This window comes from Kogia breviceps, chromosome 5 (genome assembly GCF_026419965.1).
Source record: "Kogia breviceps isolate mKogBre1 chromosome 5, mKogBre1 haplotype 1, whole genome shotgun sequence".
In the NCBI taxonomy this organism is placed as follows: Eukaryota; Metazoa; Chordata; class Mammalia; order Artiodactyla; family Physeteridae; genus Kogia; species Kogia breviceps.
In genome coordinates this window covers 77,275,551-77,294,474 of record NC_081314.1, presented here as the reverse complement: position 1 = coordinate 77,294,474, position 18,924 = coordinate 77,275,551, and the positions used below count along the sequence as shown (strand labels likewise).

At 42.9% G+C, this 18,924-nt stretch overlaps 1 protein-coding gene across 10 annotated transcripts in view; it reads left to right on the top strand.

Moving 5' to 3' along the window:
- The window catches only part of APOD (apolipoprotein D), an 84,461-nt gene that overhangs the window by 53,185 nt on the left and 12,352 nt on the right, over positions 1 to 18,924 (top strand). For 9 of the 10 annotated variants that reach the window (XM_067034289.1, XM_067034288.1, XM_059064901.2 and 6 more), the window contains one exon: positions 17,518 to 17,679. In XM_067034289.1, the coding sequence (XP_066890390.1) occupies positions 17,638 to 17,679 (42 nt within the window). In that variant the 5' untranslated portion in view covers positions 17,518 to 17,637. Of the gene's footprint in view, positions 1 to 17,517; positions 17,680 to 18,924 lie in introns of those variants that run through there. The other variant, XM_059064905.2, reaches the window with a different exon arrangement.

The window sequence follows — 18,924 nt, the reverse complement described above, 5'->3', positions numbered from 1 at the left end:
CACCCCACTTGTTTCCCCAGAATGGACTAATCTAGAAGATTTTCTGTGAAGGAAAAAGTGCATCATATCACACACACACACACAAATAAACACACACACACACACTCTAGTTGTTTGTCGCAAGCATGTGCTGCATATTCTCTCAGGGCCCACCTTGTGTCCCATCACTTCCCCTGACTCCTATCTTAATGGAGAGGTTTTTGATGGCACAGCCTGGACTCACTCTCAATAACTCATTCTTAGTAAATCGTCTCTGTTAGAATGAAGGACTTCCTTTCCATATATTTCCCCCTTTCAACATCAGATCAAAAGGAAAGAAAAAGATGACTCACCATCTCCTGTTCTCCCAGTGAACTTGTATGACTGTCTCTTCCTGAACCTGGGTCTCTCAATCTGCTAGCTTTCCATCTCTACTCATATTTCTTCTTAAGAAATTTAACCAAAGTGGAGTATTTTTCAAACGGATGAACGCTTCTAACAAAAACTGCTTTCTTGATGGGTCCATATCCTTTTGACTTTCTAATATTTAAAAATGCATTTGGATACAAAGGCCTTCCCCATCTATCTTATCTGGAATAGGTCCTACCCTCCTGTCCACCCTGGCTCACCTTTCTCTATTTATACAGCCCCACTCTTTTTTAAAATCAAGTTTTGTTTATTTACTTGAATTTTTGGTCTGTCCTCCCCTGCTGGGCTGTAAGCTCCATGAGGGCAGAGACCACATCTGTTCTGCTCTCCAGTGTACCCCCAGCACCTAGCAGAGTGCCTGCCATGTAGGAGAATCTTGTTAGAACATTGTTGAATGGATAAATAAAGTAGAATGTACATAATAAGTGATATATCACTTAGTTAATTAATTTTAAATAAGTTTAACAAATTTAAATAAATTTCCTTAGCTAATTAAAAGTGAAATGCAGGGTGAAGTAGAGTGGAGGGTAAGCAATGCCAGCTTTGTCAGGATTGAGTCTTTGGAGAGTAGAGCAGAGTACATAGGAGCTAACAGAGCTGACGGGTCAAACAAAGGCACCTGTCATCATGGGTGTAAATGCCCACAGCTGCCCAGGGGTCAGGGAAGCTGAGGGAGGACCTAGGGGAGGGGAGGGCAGATATGGGTCTGGTCACTGCTTCATGCAACGGAGGTGGGCCAGCAGATACACGACCATATGTGTGAGCTACCAAATGACTGCTGCTTCACTTCCACCCTCCAAATCTCACATGAGAATCCCTCTGGTGGCCCACCCTATCCAAAAACATGAAGGAAAGGAAAGTGTAATGTAGCCTAGCCAAGTTAACACATTACAAAGCCACTATAGTAGGCACTCACTGTTTGTTGAAGGACTGCTTGAATGAATGAATGCTTGAACAGATGAATGATTGAATGAGCTGGCATGGCAGCAAGAGGCATTTGGCCACCTGGTGTCACCAGAGTGAGCAGTCTGTGAGAGATGGGATTTTTGCAGGTTTTATTCATTGCTGTATCCCCAATATATGGAATGGTACCTGGCCCATGTGGGTGCTTGAGAAAATTTTGTGGAACGAATATTGAATGGTTCTAGCCCAAAGTCAAAAGGACTTGTGTGGAGTCACTAGAAGACACAACTGAATGAAAATTTTTCTTTGGTACAGGGTGTGGGAAATGCATGAGGAGCCATTTTATACATTTAGCATAAATGGGCATGACGTGAAACAAAGGCAAAACCATATTTCCTTCTCTTACAACATATCTCAAGAGAGCAAAATATAAAATAGTTGTAGTGACAGTGGAGCAAATATCATAAATAATATATCAGTTATAGAGAAGCTTGGCTACTAAGAGCCAAGAATCCTGGCTAAGGGGGCAAGAGGGGATAGGAAAAGTGAGTTAGAAACATTTATTCATAGCCTTCTCCAGGTCTAGGTGGGAAGCTACAAAGCAGAGTAAATCCTAGAAGTGGCCTTGACCTGCTGTGAAACCTGACAGGCCACGGATACCCCAGGGCCAGAGTCATTCAATTACAACCAGGCTATACCCTTAGGCAGTCTTCTAGAACTTAGTCCTGGGAGGGCTCAAGGTTTAGCTCAAATATTCCACTTCTCTGTTGGAAGGTCTCTGTCGGAAGGTCTCACGTGAACTCTGATGCAATTGGAGCATCTCTTTCACCTTTTTGTCTCCCTGCCCCTCATATGATCTCATTTTTGTTTCAAAAGATACATGCCTCCTCTCTATAACTCTTCTACAACCCTATCCCTATATATCAGAAATACCAAGTGGTAACCATGGTTCTCTCTGGCTGGTGGAATTACTGGCTTTCATATGCTTTTCTTCTTTGTGCTTTCCTGTGTTTTCCACTTTTTTTTGAACATGAATTACTTCTATAATAACACACACAAAACAGTACAAAAGTACTTTTAAGTACTATAACTAAGGGTAACTGGAGCAATGAAAAAGAACTATTGTTTGTATGTTTTCAAAGTAAATATTGCCAGCAGCATCTTACATCTCAGCATGAGCAACTTAAAGTGTGGATGCTGCTTCTAAGCTACAATATCATTGATACGTGAGATACCTGTGATATAGCAACAATATGGTACTTGTACTTGGTACTGAATTTCTTCTAGATGTAGCACCCTGGGAAAGTTTATGATCAGCCAAATGTTGTTGGTTTTCAACTTGAATTAGACTTTCTTTGATCTTTATACCTGATATAAACTAAAAGACTCTCTATTTGTCCACAAAAATGCAATAAAGAAAATGAGATAACTTTCAATTTATTATGTGTGGTATCTGCAGAATTACAGACCTAAATATTAAAGAAAAGATGTCAAGGTGCTAGCAGCAGCACCAGATTCAAGACGGCAGCCAGCAGGAGGCTGATAAAGGGGCTTGAAGACAGCCTCAAATGTGAGATGAAAAACTTCCTTTATATCTAGGTTGATGAAGCTAATTTGTTGACCTGACAAGGGCTTATGGTTCCTGACAACCCTCCATATTGATAAGGGGGCCTTCAGAATCGAAATCAACTTTCCAGCAGACTACCCATTCAAAGCTACCAAAGATCACATTTAAATTGAAGATCTATCACCCGGAACATGGATGAAAAGGGGCAGGTCTGTCTGCTGGTAATTAGTGCTGAAAACTGGAAGCCAGCAACCAAAACCAACCAAATGAACCTCCCAGCACAAGGACAGTAAAAAATTCTGTAAGAACGTTGAAGAGTTTACAAAGAAATATGGGGGGGGGCTTCCCTGGTGGCGCAGTGGTTGAGAATCCGCCTGCCGATGTAGGAGACACGGGTTCGTGCCCTGGTCCGGGAAGATCCCACATGCCGTGGAGCAACTAAGCCCGTGAGCCATGGCCGCTAGGCCTGCGCGTCCGGAGCCTGTGCTCCGCAACGGGAGAGGCCACAACAGTGAGAGGCCCGCATACCGCAAAAAAAAAAAACAAAAAAAAAAAACAAAAAAAAAAACAAAAAAAAAAAAAAAAAAAAGAAATATGGGGAAAAGTGACCTGTGGACTAAAATATGCCACAACTGATTCCAGCGTGTGAGCAGAGACCCTGAGCAGTGCATTCAGATATCCCAAAAAGCAGGATGTGGAAGATTGACATGTGCCACTGCCCAGCATCCACTTGTGGCAGTTACTAATTTTCTACAGTTTTTATAATCAAAAGTGGTCTAGGTAACCTGTAAAGAAAGGATTAAAATTTTAAGATGTTCTAAGAAAAAGAAAAGAAAAGGTGTCAATAAATGGTGTCAGTGGACAAGAAAAATGTGGTTACCACCGTGTCATGGATCTAATAAGCAGTATAATGAAAAAAAAAAACCAGAAAAGAAAACTGAACTGAATATTTGGCTTTAAATTAAAACCAGGGCATGGGCTTCCCTGGTGGCACAGTGGTTAAGAATCTGCCTGCCAATGCAGGGGACATGGGTTCGAGCCCTGGTCCAGGAAGATCCCACATGCTGCAGAGCAACTAAGTCCATGTACCACAACTACTGAGCCCACGTGCCACAATTACTGAAGCCCACACACCACAACTACTGAAGCCCACACACCTAGAGCCCGTGCTCTGCAAGAAGAGAAGCCATCGCAATGAGAAGTCTGCACGCAGCAACGAAGACCCAGCGCAGCCAAAAATAAAATAAATTTATTTTTAAAAAATTATAACCGGGGCATATTTGAGGACCAAGTTTTATGATTCATCCCTATTTTCATAGCAAGTTAAAACCCATTGACAATAAAAAAGTATCAAAGTTTCTTCACCCAAATATCTCCAAACGAATCACTAGAGGTGTCCTCAGTAAAGTGGATATGTAACATTAAGATCATTCTAGACTTTGGAGAGCTAAATTTTATGTTCCCTCCTACCCTAATTCTTGGTAGAGGTGAATCAATAAGAGGAAAACTCACTTCTGTCCCCAGGTCACATCCCTGGTCTTCCTCTGCTGCTTCTCTACTCTCAGACTTCTTACTTATTTTATCCCCAGGTTCGGTGCTTCAGCCAAGCAATGCCCAGGGCCCTCCTGAGGAGTGAAGGCTTGGACTGAGGACAAGCTTACTGCCATCTCCCATCATTTGTATCCAGGCAAAATTGGGCGAAATGACCATCAAGGGCAGTCTTGGGAAGGGTGTGAAGGATGCAGACAGAGGGAGAGTCAGCAAAGGGAAACTGGCTGCCTGAGAAGCATGTGGAAGGGAAAGGAGCAGTCCTCTTGGACGGGGAGAATTGCAGGACCGCTGTATGTATGTGTCTGTGTCCCAAGTTTGGTTTGCACTAGATGAGAGAGTGACCTCTTTTTCCCACAAAGAACGCTTGTCCAAAATCAGCCAGGCACTTCGTTCTACGCTCTCCAGATCAGCTCAGGGCTCTCACTAACTTTGCAAGGCTGGTTCTGATCTGACCAGTAGAGGCTTATCATAAAGAGTCTGCCTTTCTCCTGGAGTCCAAGGACCTCAGCTCTCGGCCACACACAGTCACATAGATATATAATTAATGTATCTATGATAAACCCTCCTCAAATAATCAGTTCTTCAATTTGGTGGAAAAACCAACCAGACCATTTGGGTCCTGTAAATAAACTAACCCATGGAATCCTGGAATGTTCCCATTCTCAACCACTTATTTTGTGCTGGAGACTTTCAAATTCACCAAGTGTCCACTAGACTGAGTGCTAAACAAGTTCATAGGGGTAAGACCATGAGAAAAAACACACAGAAGAAATTCTTCTGGTGTTAAAACAAACTCTGTGAGGACAAAATGTACTTGGAGTTCGACTCCATCTCTTCTGTCTCGTGGTGGGTTACTACAGTTCATCAGGAAAATAGTTTGAAATTTGCAAAGTCTCCAAATCCTGCCTTGGGGAGTCTGTGCCTGTTGGCTTTCTCAGAGCTTCTTTGTGACCATAGGATGGGTTTAATAACCACACTCCGGGTTGCACAACTATTATTATCCCCATCAGAGAAATGCAGTGCAGGAAAACAGAACCTGTGTTTGCATTTCCTGTTTCATATAAATAGTTTCATCTAAGACAGCAGCATAAGCTATTCATCCATGACTATAGTCCTCTCCTGGTGCTGAGGCTGGAGGGCCTGCAGCAAATGGTTTCAAAATGGAAGCATCTTCCCCAACTGCACTCTCCACATGGCCTCCTTTCTCACCTCACAGCCTATCTCTCTGACTCTCTACCCCCATGGTGGGCGCATAAGAGAAATGGGGACCCAGTGAGTCTTGGTGCTTCTGAGGAAGCCCACAGGCCCTGATCAGAGCTGCCAGTTTGGGAGGTAGAGTGAGGCCAGTGGACTTAAAGATGCAAGCAGAGTTATGTAGGGATCCAAGGATTTTAATGGTTCCTAAGCTAATACAACCTTCCCCCAACTTCCCTTTCTGACTCCCCTGACCTGCCTGGGGTCTTGTCTTCTTCCCATACTAGGTACCAAATCACAGTCGTAGAATGTTAGTGGCAAGAAAGGATGAACTTTGATCTGGGCAGAGGAAGTTCCTTGCCAAAGTCAGCCACAGATTGATGACAAAGCTGGGCCTAGAACCCTTCTGTCTTGATTCACAGACCTGTGCTCTTTCCAGAAGCCCTAACATGAAGAGGATTCTTTCACTGAGCTGTTATGAAGATTCTCACTGATTCTTGGCTGTAAATAATAATGGCCTGTCAAGATACCAAAATTGAGGGCTTCCCTGGTGACGCAGTGGTTGAGAGTCCGCCTGCTGATGCAGGGGACACGGGTTCGTGCCCTGGTCCGGGAAGATCCCACATGCCGCGGAGTGGCTGGGCCCGTGAGCCATGGCCTCTGAGCCTGTGCGTCCAGAGCCTGTGCTCCGCAATGGGAGAGGCCACAACAGTGAGAGGCCTGCGTACCGCAAAAAAGATACCAAAATTGAAATAAGACGAAATAGGATAAACCTTAGTTGGCTACAACATAATTGAGAGGAGACTTACAAACTCCCTCATCCCTGACACTCTCAGGGATCTGAGTAGGGTCTAGTATCATGGAGGACAAGGTTGGTCACATGAATCCTTCCTTCCCTCTGCTGTCCACCGAATGACCATTCACAGCATGACTCATCCCTAACATGTTTAGCTATAGGTCTCAAATTTTAGATGCTCAGGAAAGGAAGAGGCCTTAAAGAGCATACAGAATAACCACATGTCTGCGTGTATCACATATGTTAGAAGCAGCTGCAAGTCTAAAGGCAGCCTCCTATGCCTGTGTCCACAGATCCCTGTGGGATTTGAAGATCTGGCAGTTATCTGGTTAATCTGAACAGGTAGCAGTTAAGCTGTATATTTCAAGCCGGAATGTTCACTATGCCACTTGCATTATTCTATTTGGCAGTCTACACTGCAGGACTCCTATAGTAGAGCTAGAAATTCCCCTCCACTTATCCAGTTTTCCGATCTAAAGTCCTAAGGGTATCCCTCTGTTCTGCAGGATGTCCTAATGTAGCCATTTATCCCCTGGGCCATTTCCTTGGCCCACTCTGTCCCTGGACCAGAGATGTGCTTCCTCCCAACCCAGCACAGATGCTATGGGAGGCCTGGTACAGTGACCTGGGCTCAGCTGACCCCGCCACTCCATCTGTTCATGGGAACAGTGCTTCCTTTGTACCATTGTTTGGTTTTTTGTTTTTTGGTTGTTGTTTTTTAAAATTTTTCCTTCTCCCCTGTTTCAAACTCAGTCCCTCAGGGCCTCAGTTGAAGCCATCCCTGCCTAAGCACATCCCCACACCACAACTTGTAATTATTCCCTAAGCAGGCCATGGATATCTTTTCAAATAACCCTCCTGAAGTGGGAAGGTCCTGGGAAATCCAGTCACTTCCCCTCAACTGGAAGCACCAGCTTCTGGAAAATTCCACAGCTCTGGGCCCTGGCTAGTGGGAGAAAAGGGGAGGGGGTGAATTATGTTGATGCCTAAATCTTTAGACCATCTGTTGGGTTCTTTTGAGTGAGTTAGGGTGAATCTCAATGAAGTGAAATTCTCAACCTCGAATAGTTATGACAACCTGAAGATCATCTCAGGCCAAATGTAGAGAAAAAAGGCAAAGTGTGTGTGTTCATCCCTTAGGGTTGTGAGGTGGGACCTTCCTTCAGGCCTAGCAGACTTTCTTCAGGGGAGCCCCTCCTTGGCCCTTTTAAGAAAATCACGGGACTTCTGGTCATGATTGAAATCTCCCTATTTGAAACAGAGTTGATGAACCAACTCTTTCGTTCACATATTTTTCTTTTAAAAGTTGAGTTTGTTTTCCTAAATTTTTGTTATTCTAACTACATCAAAGCAGCCCAGTCCAAAGACATAGAATGTGCTAGGAAAGCAGACATTGGATCATTTAGGGCAAAATGTATATAAGGCATGTTTACTTGAGAGTTCATGACACCAAAGATAAAAGGATTTCTGGCTGACAGGTCAACAGACTCTTTCCCTGGAGACTAGGGTCCCCTGTGGTCCCAAGTTACCCAGAGTGGTACCTACAAGGCTGAGTCCTGAGATGCTAAGACTCCCTAAGCTTTGCCCATCTCTCGAGTGGATATGGCTGTGGGAGGGGAAGGTAAGAGACAATTTGCAGCCCCTGGATGGGCAGAACGGAACTGCCCAGGGCCCCTCACGGCAGGGTGCAGAGATCCAGTGTCTTCAGGAGTTTGTCTGGTTAATGGCGATATTCAGCTTCTGCTACAAAGGTCACTGATCCAGGTGAGGGAAGCTGAGAAACAAGTGACCAGAGCAACTACTCAGAGGGGAGAGAAGCCAGAATAGCAAAGTCCACAAGGACAGGGATTTGATCTTATACATCTCATCTTCCTGGTGCCTAGCAAAATGACTAGTCCTTATGAAGTGTTCAGTAAACATTTGTTAAATTAATAAATTATTGATTTATGAGAACAGGTCAAAGATTTAGGCCTGGGGTAGGGGAGACAGAAGGAAACTAAGGGGATTAGTCAGAAACCTTAAGGGAATCTTGGTAAGTCTCAGAATCATTGACTCAACAGAGGAAGTCCCTTTACTCCAAGACCCAAGTCCAAATGCAGCTCTCACTATGGTTGTGACATATGGTATGAGCTTAGTGATACTTGAACCTTCTCACGTCAATTAGATGGCGGCCTGAGGTAAGGTATTGCCACTGGGGAAACAGAGAAGGGATGAAATAGAAATTTAGGAGGCTGGATGGAGAATATTTGGAGACAGAGTATGTAGGTATTGAAGAAAAGTGACTCAAAGGTAAAAATAATATAGAGACTATCTACTTCATGGGGTTACTGTAAGGAGTAGATGAATTAACACACAGAGTCTGTGGAATAGTATTTGAGTGCCACTGGGTAGGTTCTTAATAGAAAGAGCTTTCTCCTCCTCCTCATCCCTCTCTATTTTCATTAAAGATAAGACTATCCCACCTGAAAACCGCAGAGTACCCACCCCAAGGAGGCTCTGCCAGTGGTGTCTTTATGTGAATGTCATGATTGAAGGCCATGGACACACCCGTGCCTCTACTGGTCCCCACTGAACAGATAGAAATAAAAGTGTCTTCTCTCCAGGGCTGCATCAGGAAAACCCTGAAAGCCATTCTCTCACAGTCAGAATGTTTTCTTTGTTCCTCTGAGATAGAACCAACATCTCTGTAAAGGACAAAGAGGCAGCTTGACTCATAAGCTGAGCAGACGCTATGGGCTGAGTGATGGCTACACAGGGGTAGCTGGAGCTGAACCCCTGAGACTTTAATATTTGTTGTGGTATATATTATGACAAGGTGCGGGAGACCTTTTTAAAAACGAAATACGTGTATTTCTGAACGTCAGGTTCACATGCAGCCTCAGACCTCTCCAAACACACTCATCCTAAGCTCTCCTGATGTGTCTTCAGGGCCCCCAGAGAACGGAAAGGGACCAGACATGTCTGGCCACGTTTCTGATTCTTTCCCTCCAAATATTTTCATGCCCTCACTTATTCAGCAAACATTTACCAAGCTCCTACTTTGTGCCAGGCACCGTGCTGGAAGCTGGAGCTTCAAAGAAATAAGGCCACATCTCTTCCCACATACAGCCCTGTAGGGAAGACAGACAAACCACACACTAGAACACTGGGGGATGTGTTAGAGAGAGATTTTGCAAACAGTCCTGGGAGCACAGAGGAGGCCACAGAGCCCAAACAGTGTTTCAGTGTTCCTGGAGGACCAGCAAGAGTTGACCATGTGAAGAGGGCAGGGAGGCCTTCCAGGTAAGGGAACAGCAAGCAGGATGGCCAAAGGCAAGCAAGACAATGACTCAGTGGTTCTCACCTCCCTGCACATTGAAATCATTGGCAGAGCTTTTATTTTCTTATTTTTTATTGAAGTATAGTTGATTTACAATGTTGTGTTAGTTTGTGGTGTACAGCAAAGTGATTCAGATATAGATATATATATTCCTTTTCATATTCTTTTCTATTATGGTTTTATTACAGGATATCAAATATAGTTCCCTGTGCTACACAGTAGGACCTTGTTGTTTATCTATTTAATATACGGTAGTTTGTATCTGGTAATCTCAAACTCCTAATTTATTCCTCCCCTGCTTTCCCATTTGGTAACATAAGTTTCTTTTCTATGTTGGCAGAGCTTTTAACAGTTACTGATGCCTAGGCCCTCACACAGATCTATTAAGTCAGAATCTTTGGAGATAGGGCCCAGGAATCAGTCTTATTAAAAGCGCCCCAGGTATATGTGACCAAAGTTAAGGACCAATGGACTAAGGAAGAGTCACTAATACAAGACATTTGGGAAAAAAAGCACGAAAGAATACTATAATAGTTCACTCCATCAATAATTCTAAAATAGAGGCTCTTAGACCCCATGCAAAGCATGCAAGACCAAGGGATGCATTGATGTATTCTTTAGTCAGTAACAGATCTACTATACAGCCTCCACCCAAATCCAGAAACCAATGAAATCTGTGGTTCTCAGTCACCTCCTCTCCCCCACACCCACTTGCTCCCTCCAGGAGATGTAGCCCATGGAAAACCACTTGCCATTCTTAATGGAGTATTCTGTGGCTCTCACATCCAATAATACTCTCTTCATCGCTGTAATGAGGACCTACTTGTATTTCAGAAAACTTAAAAGGAGGCTCCAAGGCCAAACACAGAACTCCAGACACTGTACAACAATACCAATTTTGACAAAGTACATAATAAATCAATAAATCAAATGGTCATTTCCTTAAAGACTTAGATTAAGACATAGAAATACTGTTCTTCAAATTGGGGCGTGTCCCATTGTAAGAGGGACTACCTTGGACCAAGAGACTGGCCAATAGCTCCCATTCACGAGAAGGTGAATTCAGAAGTGGTTATGAATCCCAGTTCAGCCACTCGCTGCACCATGTTGGGCAAGTACTAACCCGTGAGCAAGTTCTCTGCTCCACGAAATGGATATAAGTATATCTACCTGTCATGGTTGCTCTTGGCTTAAAGGAGGTAATATATGTAGAGTACCTAGCATAACAAGTGTCTAGTACCCGAGAGCTGGCTCATCAGTCAGTGAAAACTCTATTTATTCTACCATCACTTTATTATTGGAAACTGTGTTACAGGAGCAAAAGTAACACAGAGGTAGAAGGATGGGCCAGGTCATAGTTCTCCTCCTGCTGCCACCCTCTCCCTCCCTCTTACCTTCTCCCTCGAGGCAGCACATGGCACCTGAGACTCTCAGTCTGCAGGCTGCTCCTGCCTCTTGGGGGTGCACCCCAAATACATCTAAGTGTGTGATGGTTCAGCCCCTCTACCCAGATGAAGATAGCATGTGAGAGCCTGGAGTCTGGCTCTCTCCCTCTGTCACCTGGGCCCCAGCCCAAATGTGATGCTCCATCTCCTCCTATTTATTGACCTCTCTCACCAGCATTGGGAAACTGTCCTTCACTCCTGCACACTCAGTTGGACTTCATTAAAGAAATTTCTCTCCCAGAAGGTATGTTCATGGAAATTATGTCAAATCAAGCAGGGACCCCAGACATCCTCTCTCAGGTTCCTACCCTTTTTGTGCCATGGACCCACCAACAACTCAGCAAAAATGTCCATAAATGCGTAAAACAAAACAGGATTGCAAAAGCATTCCATTGTATTGAAATGGGATTCTGTCAACCTCCCATGGAGACCCATGGATTCCATATTGCAAACACCTGATAGTCAAACCCTGGACTGAAAGCTCAGGAAACTCTCCAAAGTCACCCAGCTAAGAGGTAAGAGGTAAGAGACCCGAGGCAAGAACCCCGTCACCCTATTCCCGAACCCGAGCTCTGTCCAGCAATCTATTTATTATCTTAGAAAATTAAAAAAATCAAAACAGAGCTCTTACTGCTTCTGCATTAAAAATCCTGAATTTTGGTCCCATTGGAAGGCTTGGAGGTGGCCCTGCTGGCCCCGTATATCTTCATAAGAACTGGCCTCAGTCTATATTGGATTACAAAACTGGACAAAGATTGTTTCCCAGCAAACATCTGGAAAAGCTTAAAGCCACAATAAGTTGACTGAGGTAACTGGTAGCAGATGTCCCAGCTCCTGGAATTTGTTGGATTGACAGTGTTGGATGATGGACTAGATGGATGGGTTCAATTCCTCTGCTTTCAGGTGGCCTTTGTCAAGGAGTCTGGAACACTAGTTTCTGAGCCTGGTGCAGAAAACTCAGCCCTCCTGCTTGCCTCAACATTTCTCAGGAATTAGTAAGCAGTTGGTATCATCTTTCTCTGCTGAGAACGTTGGAAGGTATTAAACCCCTGGCCAATCTCTCAGTGAACCCTTTCACCCCTTTCTGTTGCTGGGGCAATAGAACATAATGGTTAAAAGTATGGGTTTGGAGTTACACGTTAGGATTTAAATTCTCACTTCATCACTTTAGAAAAGTTGCATGACCACATCTTCCCACCTCAGTTTTTTCATCCCTCTAATGGGACTCCTACTAATGCCTGCTTTGCAGGGTATGTAACAATTAGAGCTAGTATATGGAAAACACCTATACAGGACCTGATGTTGCAGTGTTCAATAGTCAGGAGCTATGATTACAATTAGTCCTAGGTTGAACCCTGCCCCTTCCCCACTCTCTCCCTTAATAAATGAAGCAGGTGTTAAGGCAGGTGTCATTAGCAGAGTGACTGTGTTCAAGGAAACCCATTTACCATGATCAGAGCAGAATTGTTGAGTTTCTCCAACAGATCACAGCAAGATAAGTGACTTGACCACAGTCACACAAAGAGAAAACCCCACATCTTCTTACCACCAGATCTACACACCTCACTGAATCTGGTTGCCTCCCCTCTGCATCCCCTCCTGTTTCTATGGGCCCAGAACCCTTGTCCTCTCAAAAGCCAGCCTCTCCACCTGTGCTCTGGATCCCATGCCCTCTCTCCTGCTCAGGATTGCTCTTGCAGTCTCCACCCCCTCTCCTACAGAGTCAAAATTCCTCCTCTACTGGATCAGCCCCATGTGCATGCTCTGAGCATCTTCCTCAACCTCCATGTCTCCCATCAGCTACTAAACTCATTTCTCTATTTTCCTTCGACTTCAAAACTGAGTTGCTGTTTTCACATCCCTTCCTCAACACACTCAAATTGGACTTCTATTCCCATTATCCACAGAGACTACTATTGTCAAGATCACCAGTGACCTCCATTTGCTAAATCCATGGGCCGCTTCTTCGTTATCTTCTTTGAACTTTCAGTAAAAGTTGATTATTTCCTCCTTCATAAAACATTTTCTTCCCTTGGCTCTGTGATAGCCCACTGTCCTCTTTTACGTATGTCTCCTTTACTGGCTCCTTCTCCTCTAGTCAATCTCTCTAAGTTAGAGTGTAGTAGGGATCTGTCCTGAGCATCCTTTTCTCCCATTACTGTGTGCTCTCCTTTCATAACCCCATCAAGTCCCATGACTTTGAAGACCATCTATGTCTGGGATCCCCAACCCCCGGGTCTCGGACCATTACCGGTCTGCAGCCTGTTAGGAACCTGGCCGCATAGCAGGAGGTAAGCAGTGGGTGAGTGAGTGAAGCTTCATCTGCTGCTCCCCATCGCTCCCCACTGCTCCCCATCGCTCCCCACCGCTCCCCACCACTCCCCATCACTCCTCACCACTCCCCATCACTCCCCACCGCTCCCCATGGCTCCCCATCGCTCCCCACCACTCCCCATCACTCCTCACCACTCCCCATCACTTCCCACTGCTCCCCACCGCTCCCCACCACTCCCCATCACTCCCCACCACTCCCTACCACTCCCCATCGCTCCTATTACTGCTTGAACCATCCCCCCCCAACCTCCTGTCCATGGAAAACTTGTCTTCCAGGAAACCGGTCCCTGGTGCCAAAAAGGTTGGGGACCGCTGATCTATGTGCTTATGATTCCAAAATCTCTGCCTCCAGCCCTGACTTTTCCCCAAATCTTGACTTGACTATCCAACTGCCATCTTCACCTTTCCACATGGGTTTCTAACAGGCAACTCAGATATAATTTATCCATGAAAGAACCCGAGTTTTCCTCCCAAACTTGCTCCTTCCTCAGGCTTCCTAGTTTTAGTCATTAACGTGAGCGTTCACCCAGTTGTTCAACCTATAAATCTAGGAGGCAGTCTTGATTCCCTTTTTTGGATAAATGAGTTAGTAACAGAGCTAGGACCAGAACCCAGGCCTCCTGCCTTCCAGTTCCGTGTTCCTCCCCCATGCCATGTCAAGTTGTAGTTTTCACCAGTTTGATTGCTTTCTTGCTGTTAAGCAGATGTTTGGCATCCTTCAACTCTCAGCTGGTTCCAGCTCCTAGTGATAAAGTAAATGGCCACAAAGGAGCAGGAAGGAGAGGAAAGAGAGCATCTGAATAATTCATGAAGTATGTGGTCATCCCCCAAAATAATGAGAAACACTCAATCATCCAATTACATTTAGTAAACACTTATTACCTACCAGGCATTATGCAATTTACCAGGGACAAAAAGACAAACCTACTCTAAAGGATCTGACAGTCTCCAGGAGGACATGGTAGCCCTAGTGGTGATGCTTGACATGGTGTGATGGGCCTGAGAACAAAGTTAACACGTGCTGTGGAAACACAAAGTAGAGAGTGATGAACACTGCATGGAGTGGGCAGGAATTCAGGAAGACAACCAGAGAGTGGAACTTTTGAACTGAGTCTTAAAGAGTGAATACCTGCTATTGAAAACTCATAGTCTGGGTTTTCACATGAAAAGTACAGTTGTGTTTCCCCTTCATTTTACTTGACAGAAGAAAAATCACTTTAGAAAGGCATACAGGATGACTCTGGTAGTTGAAAGAACCACATATTAATAAACAGAGAAATTTCCATCTGGAAAACTTCTTTTTAAGATGGGGTAGTTCTCTATTTCTTGCTACAAAAAGTCCACCAGAACAATTTCATCTTCCCTGAGGGTCTTATGGTGAAACCACTGAGGCAATTACCTACATGGTGAAAGATCACCCAACTGAAGAACTAATTCCCTATAAAACCACAGGCCATCTCCTTGAAGAAATGTGCTGTCATGTAAAAACAAAGTTTTACAGCAAGTGAAAGAATGAAGTAGATCTATGTGAATTGATATCAAGAGATACATTATTACATAAAGACAAGAAAGCTTCAGTACACTGGATATTATTGCTATTATTGTTATTATGTTGGGATCTGTCTAGGACTATGGAGAAGAATAAGTGCAAATGTAACAATCTGAGGTGTGGGATTATGAGACACACTTTCCGAGGCCTACATTTTGGTACTATTTTAATTGTTTGCAACAAATGGCACTATTTTGGAATTTAAATGTAAAGACTGGTTTAGAAAACAGTTCTGATTGGTTTTATAATGCTTTAGAACTTGTGCTTGTCTCTACATTCCAGAAACATATAAAAAGAGGATTTCCCTAAATTATATCATTTGCTAACACCTGCAGAAAAAAATAAACTGAGACCCAGAAAGATAATGTGATTTTTGTCACACTATGACTCCTTGACTAATACCTTCAGCTCCACAGTTCTTGATTTCATACTGAGGATTCAAATATATAAATATATCAATCTTAACTTACACATTTGGAAATTTAGCAATATTGCTTTGTGGAAAACTGTGCAACAATTTATTGTAATAGTTACAGGCCAGTACTTTCCCCAGAAAACAGTTCAAATAGAAGTCTCTTGAATATTACCTCTAGTCCTTGTACATATCTTAGAATACTCAGTAAATTCTTTGAATAGATAGGTCCCTTCCATTCAGTTTATAAGTAGTTACTGAGCACTTACGATGTGTTCTAGCCACTAGGGGTACAGCAGTAAGAAAATGAGACAAATTCTCTGTACTTGTGGAGCTTAGATCCCAGTGAGGAAAACACCATAAGCAAGAAAAAACATAAATAAAGGATATAATTTCAGGTAAAGATATAGTAAGGATATAATGAACCAAGAAAAATAATAGTAACAAGAGTGCTATTTTTGAAAGGTCAGGAAGGCCCTTAAAGGAAGGACATTAGATCAGAGACCTGGACAAAGGAGGGAGCCATGCAGAGTTCTGAGGGGAAAGCATTACAGGAGTACAGTCAGAGTCAGTTCCCCGAACAGGAAGAATTCCTTCTTTTCCTGAAAAGGTAAAGAATATCCCAAAGAAAGAGCTCTCAAAGTTTGGTATGTTAAGGTTTCACTCTTGTTGCGTTGTTATAAGGTTTAAAGGTCTAGTGCTGTAAATTTCTCTCTATTGCTTACAAATTTGAGAGTGAATTTTATTTAGGAATATAAGTCTGGTACAAAAGTACTGTCTTATCTATGTGTCACCTTCTGCCAGTGTGGTATATATATATATATATTTATATATATAAATAAATTAAATGGAATATTACTCAGCCATAAAAAAGAATGAAATACTGCCATTTGCAGCAACATGGATTGACCTAGAGATTATCATACTAAGTGAAGTAAGTCAGAAAGAGAAAGACAAATACCATATGATATCACTTATATGTGGAATCTAACATACCAATTTACATACAAAACAGAAATAGACTCACAGACATAGAGAACAGACTTGTGGTTGCCAAGGAGGTGGGGGGAGGGAAGGATTGGGAGTTCAGGATTAACAGATGCAAACTATTATATATAGGATGTATAAACAAAAAGGTCCTACTGTATAGCAGGGGAAACTATATTCAATATCCATGATAAACCATAATGGAAAAGAATATGAAAAAGAATATATATTTTTTATAACTGAGCCACTTTGCTGTACAGCAGAAATTAACAACATTGTAAATCAACTATACTTCAATAAAATAAAATTTAAAATTAAAAAAATAAAAAGCCTTCTGCCTATCACAAAGGCATAGAATCCAACGCCTAAGAGTCTTTCCAAAGCTGTTCATTCCACAGAGAGAGACGAGGCCCAACCAAAAGTGCCCCTGGGCTTAAATCTGCTCCCCGTCCCCACTCCCACCCCAAGCAGAACAGGCTGCCTAGAATATGTAGCTGGGAGAGTCATCCAAGACTCAAGAGAGAGGAGCTGCAGAAGATACCTTTGGTGTTCTCAGCTTTTAGCCCCTACACACCCAACTCTGGTGGGGACAGAAATGACAGTCTATCCTTCACAGTGGGGAGACTGTGGCTCAGAGAAGTGGGTGGCTTGCCCAGGATCACACAGAAAACCAACTCTGATTGCTAACCTTCGCTCTGTTGCCTGCGTCATGTTCCAGGCCAGGGCCCACATGGGTAGAATTCAGGCTCCATTTTCAGGAAATGTGATTGTTGCTTTTTCATTTACACAAAAATGAAAAATAAATAACAGATATTTGAACACATGTTGCAACTCATCTTACTGGCACTTAAAAGTGCATTCTGACTGAGAAAATTAAATTAGAAAATCCACACAGCAAAAAAGATGTTTTGAATGAAATGCACTTTGTCTTTCTCTCTCTCTCTCACACACACACACAAACAATATCTCGTTGTTTCTTCTTCAGGGAGCAGCTGTGAAGGAAACTGGGGGAGGGAGATGAACATAACATCCCATCTTTGTGTTTCATACAGAGCGAAGCTTTTAGGCCAGCCTTCCTGAACTGGAGGGGGTGTGGCATGCATTAAAATTAAACATCAGTGACCTGAGAAGCTTATAAAATAGCTTGGGAGAAGCCAGTCACCTCAAATTGGATGATTTTGCATGTGGAAACTGCTTTCATCTGGATAAAAAAGGTATGTACTGTTGTATTAATTTTCATTTATGATAAATAATGCTTAAAATAGAGATAGTCTTGAGTTTTCATTGCCCGTTTTCAGCTAAAAATAGTAACTAACACAACTGAGGGCCTTTGGCCAGTTGCTTTGTAGACTTGGTCTCATTTTTCCATAAACAGCCTTACAAAGAAGATGTTAGTGCCATTTTTCAGATGAGGAAACTGAAGTTCAGATATCCTAAGCAATAGGCCTAAGGTAAGACCACCAACAAATGCCAGAAGTGGGGTGCCCATGCAGTGCTGACTCACCTCAAAGTCTTCTGCTGGCACTACGCACCCCCCTCTATACTATATGAGACAATGAGGAATTGTTCCATACACCAATACTGTGATAGATGAATTATCAGGGGGTTGTTATCCACTGTGCATTACAGTAAAATTGACCGAAAAGTGAATTGGAATGCACTATGTGAATAGAAAATGCATTTAATATTAATAGAATTAATTATTAATTAAATTAAATTAATAGAAAATGCAAAAATATTTTCTTCAGAAGATATGTTTTCTTGTTAGATTCAATAGCGAAATGGTTTTTAAGACCCATTTACTTGTGGAAATGTATTTTTATTTTGGTCATGCAAAATCTAAAAGCCTAGTCCTTAATATTTCTGCAGCTCCTTGAGACCAGGCACCAGGTCCAGGCTAACATGCAGGTGCGTAGACTCTTAGGAAACCTGACCTAAGTTCTGGCTTCACAGCTTGTCAGGAAGTAACCTCACTGAGTACACAGAGAATTGTCAGCACAGGACACTTCCAGTTAGGGTGTTGTGAAGATTCAATGCACATGTAAAATACTGAAGCCAGGGCTCCTCCCTGGAGAAGCTCAGTGAGTGTAAGCAGTGATCCAGAGAGTCAATTCTGGCCCAGTGTGGATGCACCATAACCTTAGTAGAATTATTTTTAAATTATTTAATATTTAGTTAAAATAATATTTAAATTATATCTTTTTTTAAAGTATTTAAACTCTCCTCGTTAGGACAGTCTTCCCATTAGTATTAGGAGACAATGCAAAAATAAGTCATTCATACCCAAGTTCACAGATATATGTTAATAATGTGATTTACTCTCAGAAGGTGCTCAATAAGCCCTGGGTGAAGTAGAATGCAAGGGGTACTGCAAAAAAATGATGGATGTTATCAACTCTTTCTCTCACAAAAAGTTTTCATCATAGGAATAAAACTATTGCAATAAAGAGGCATCTTTG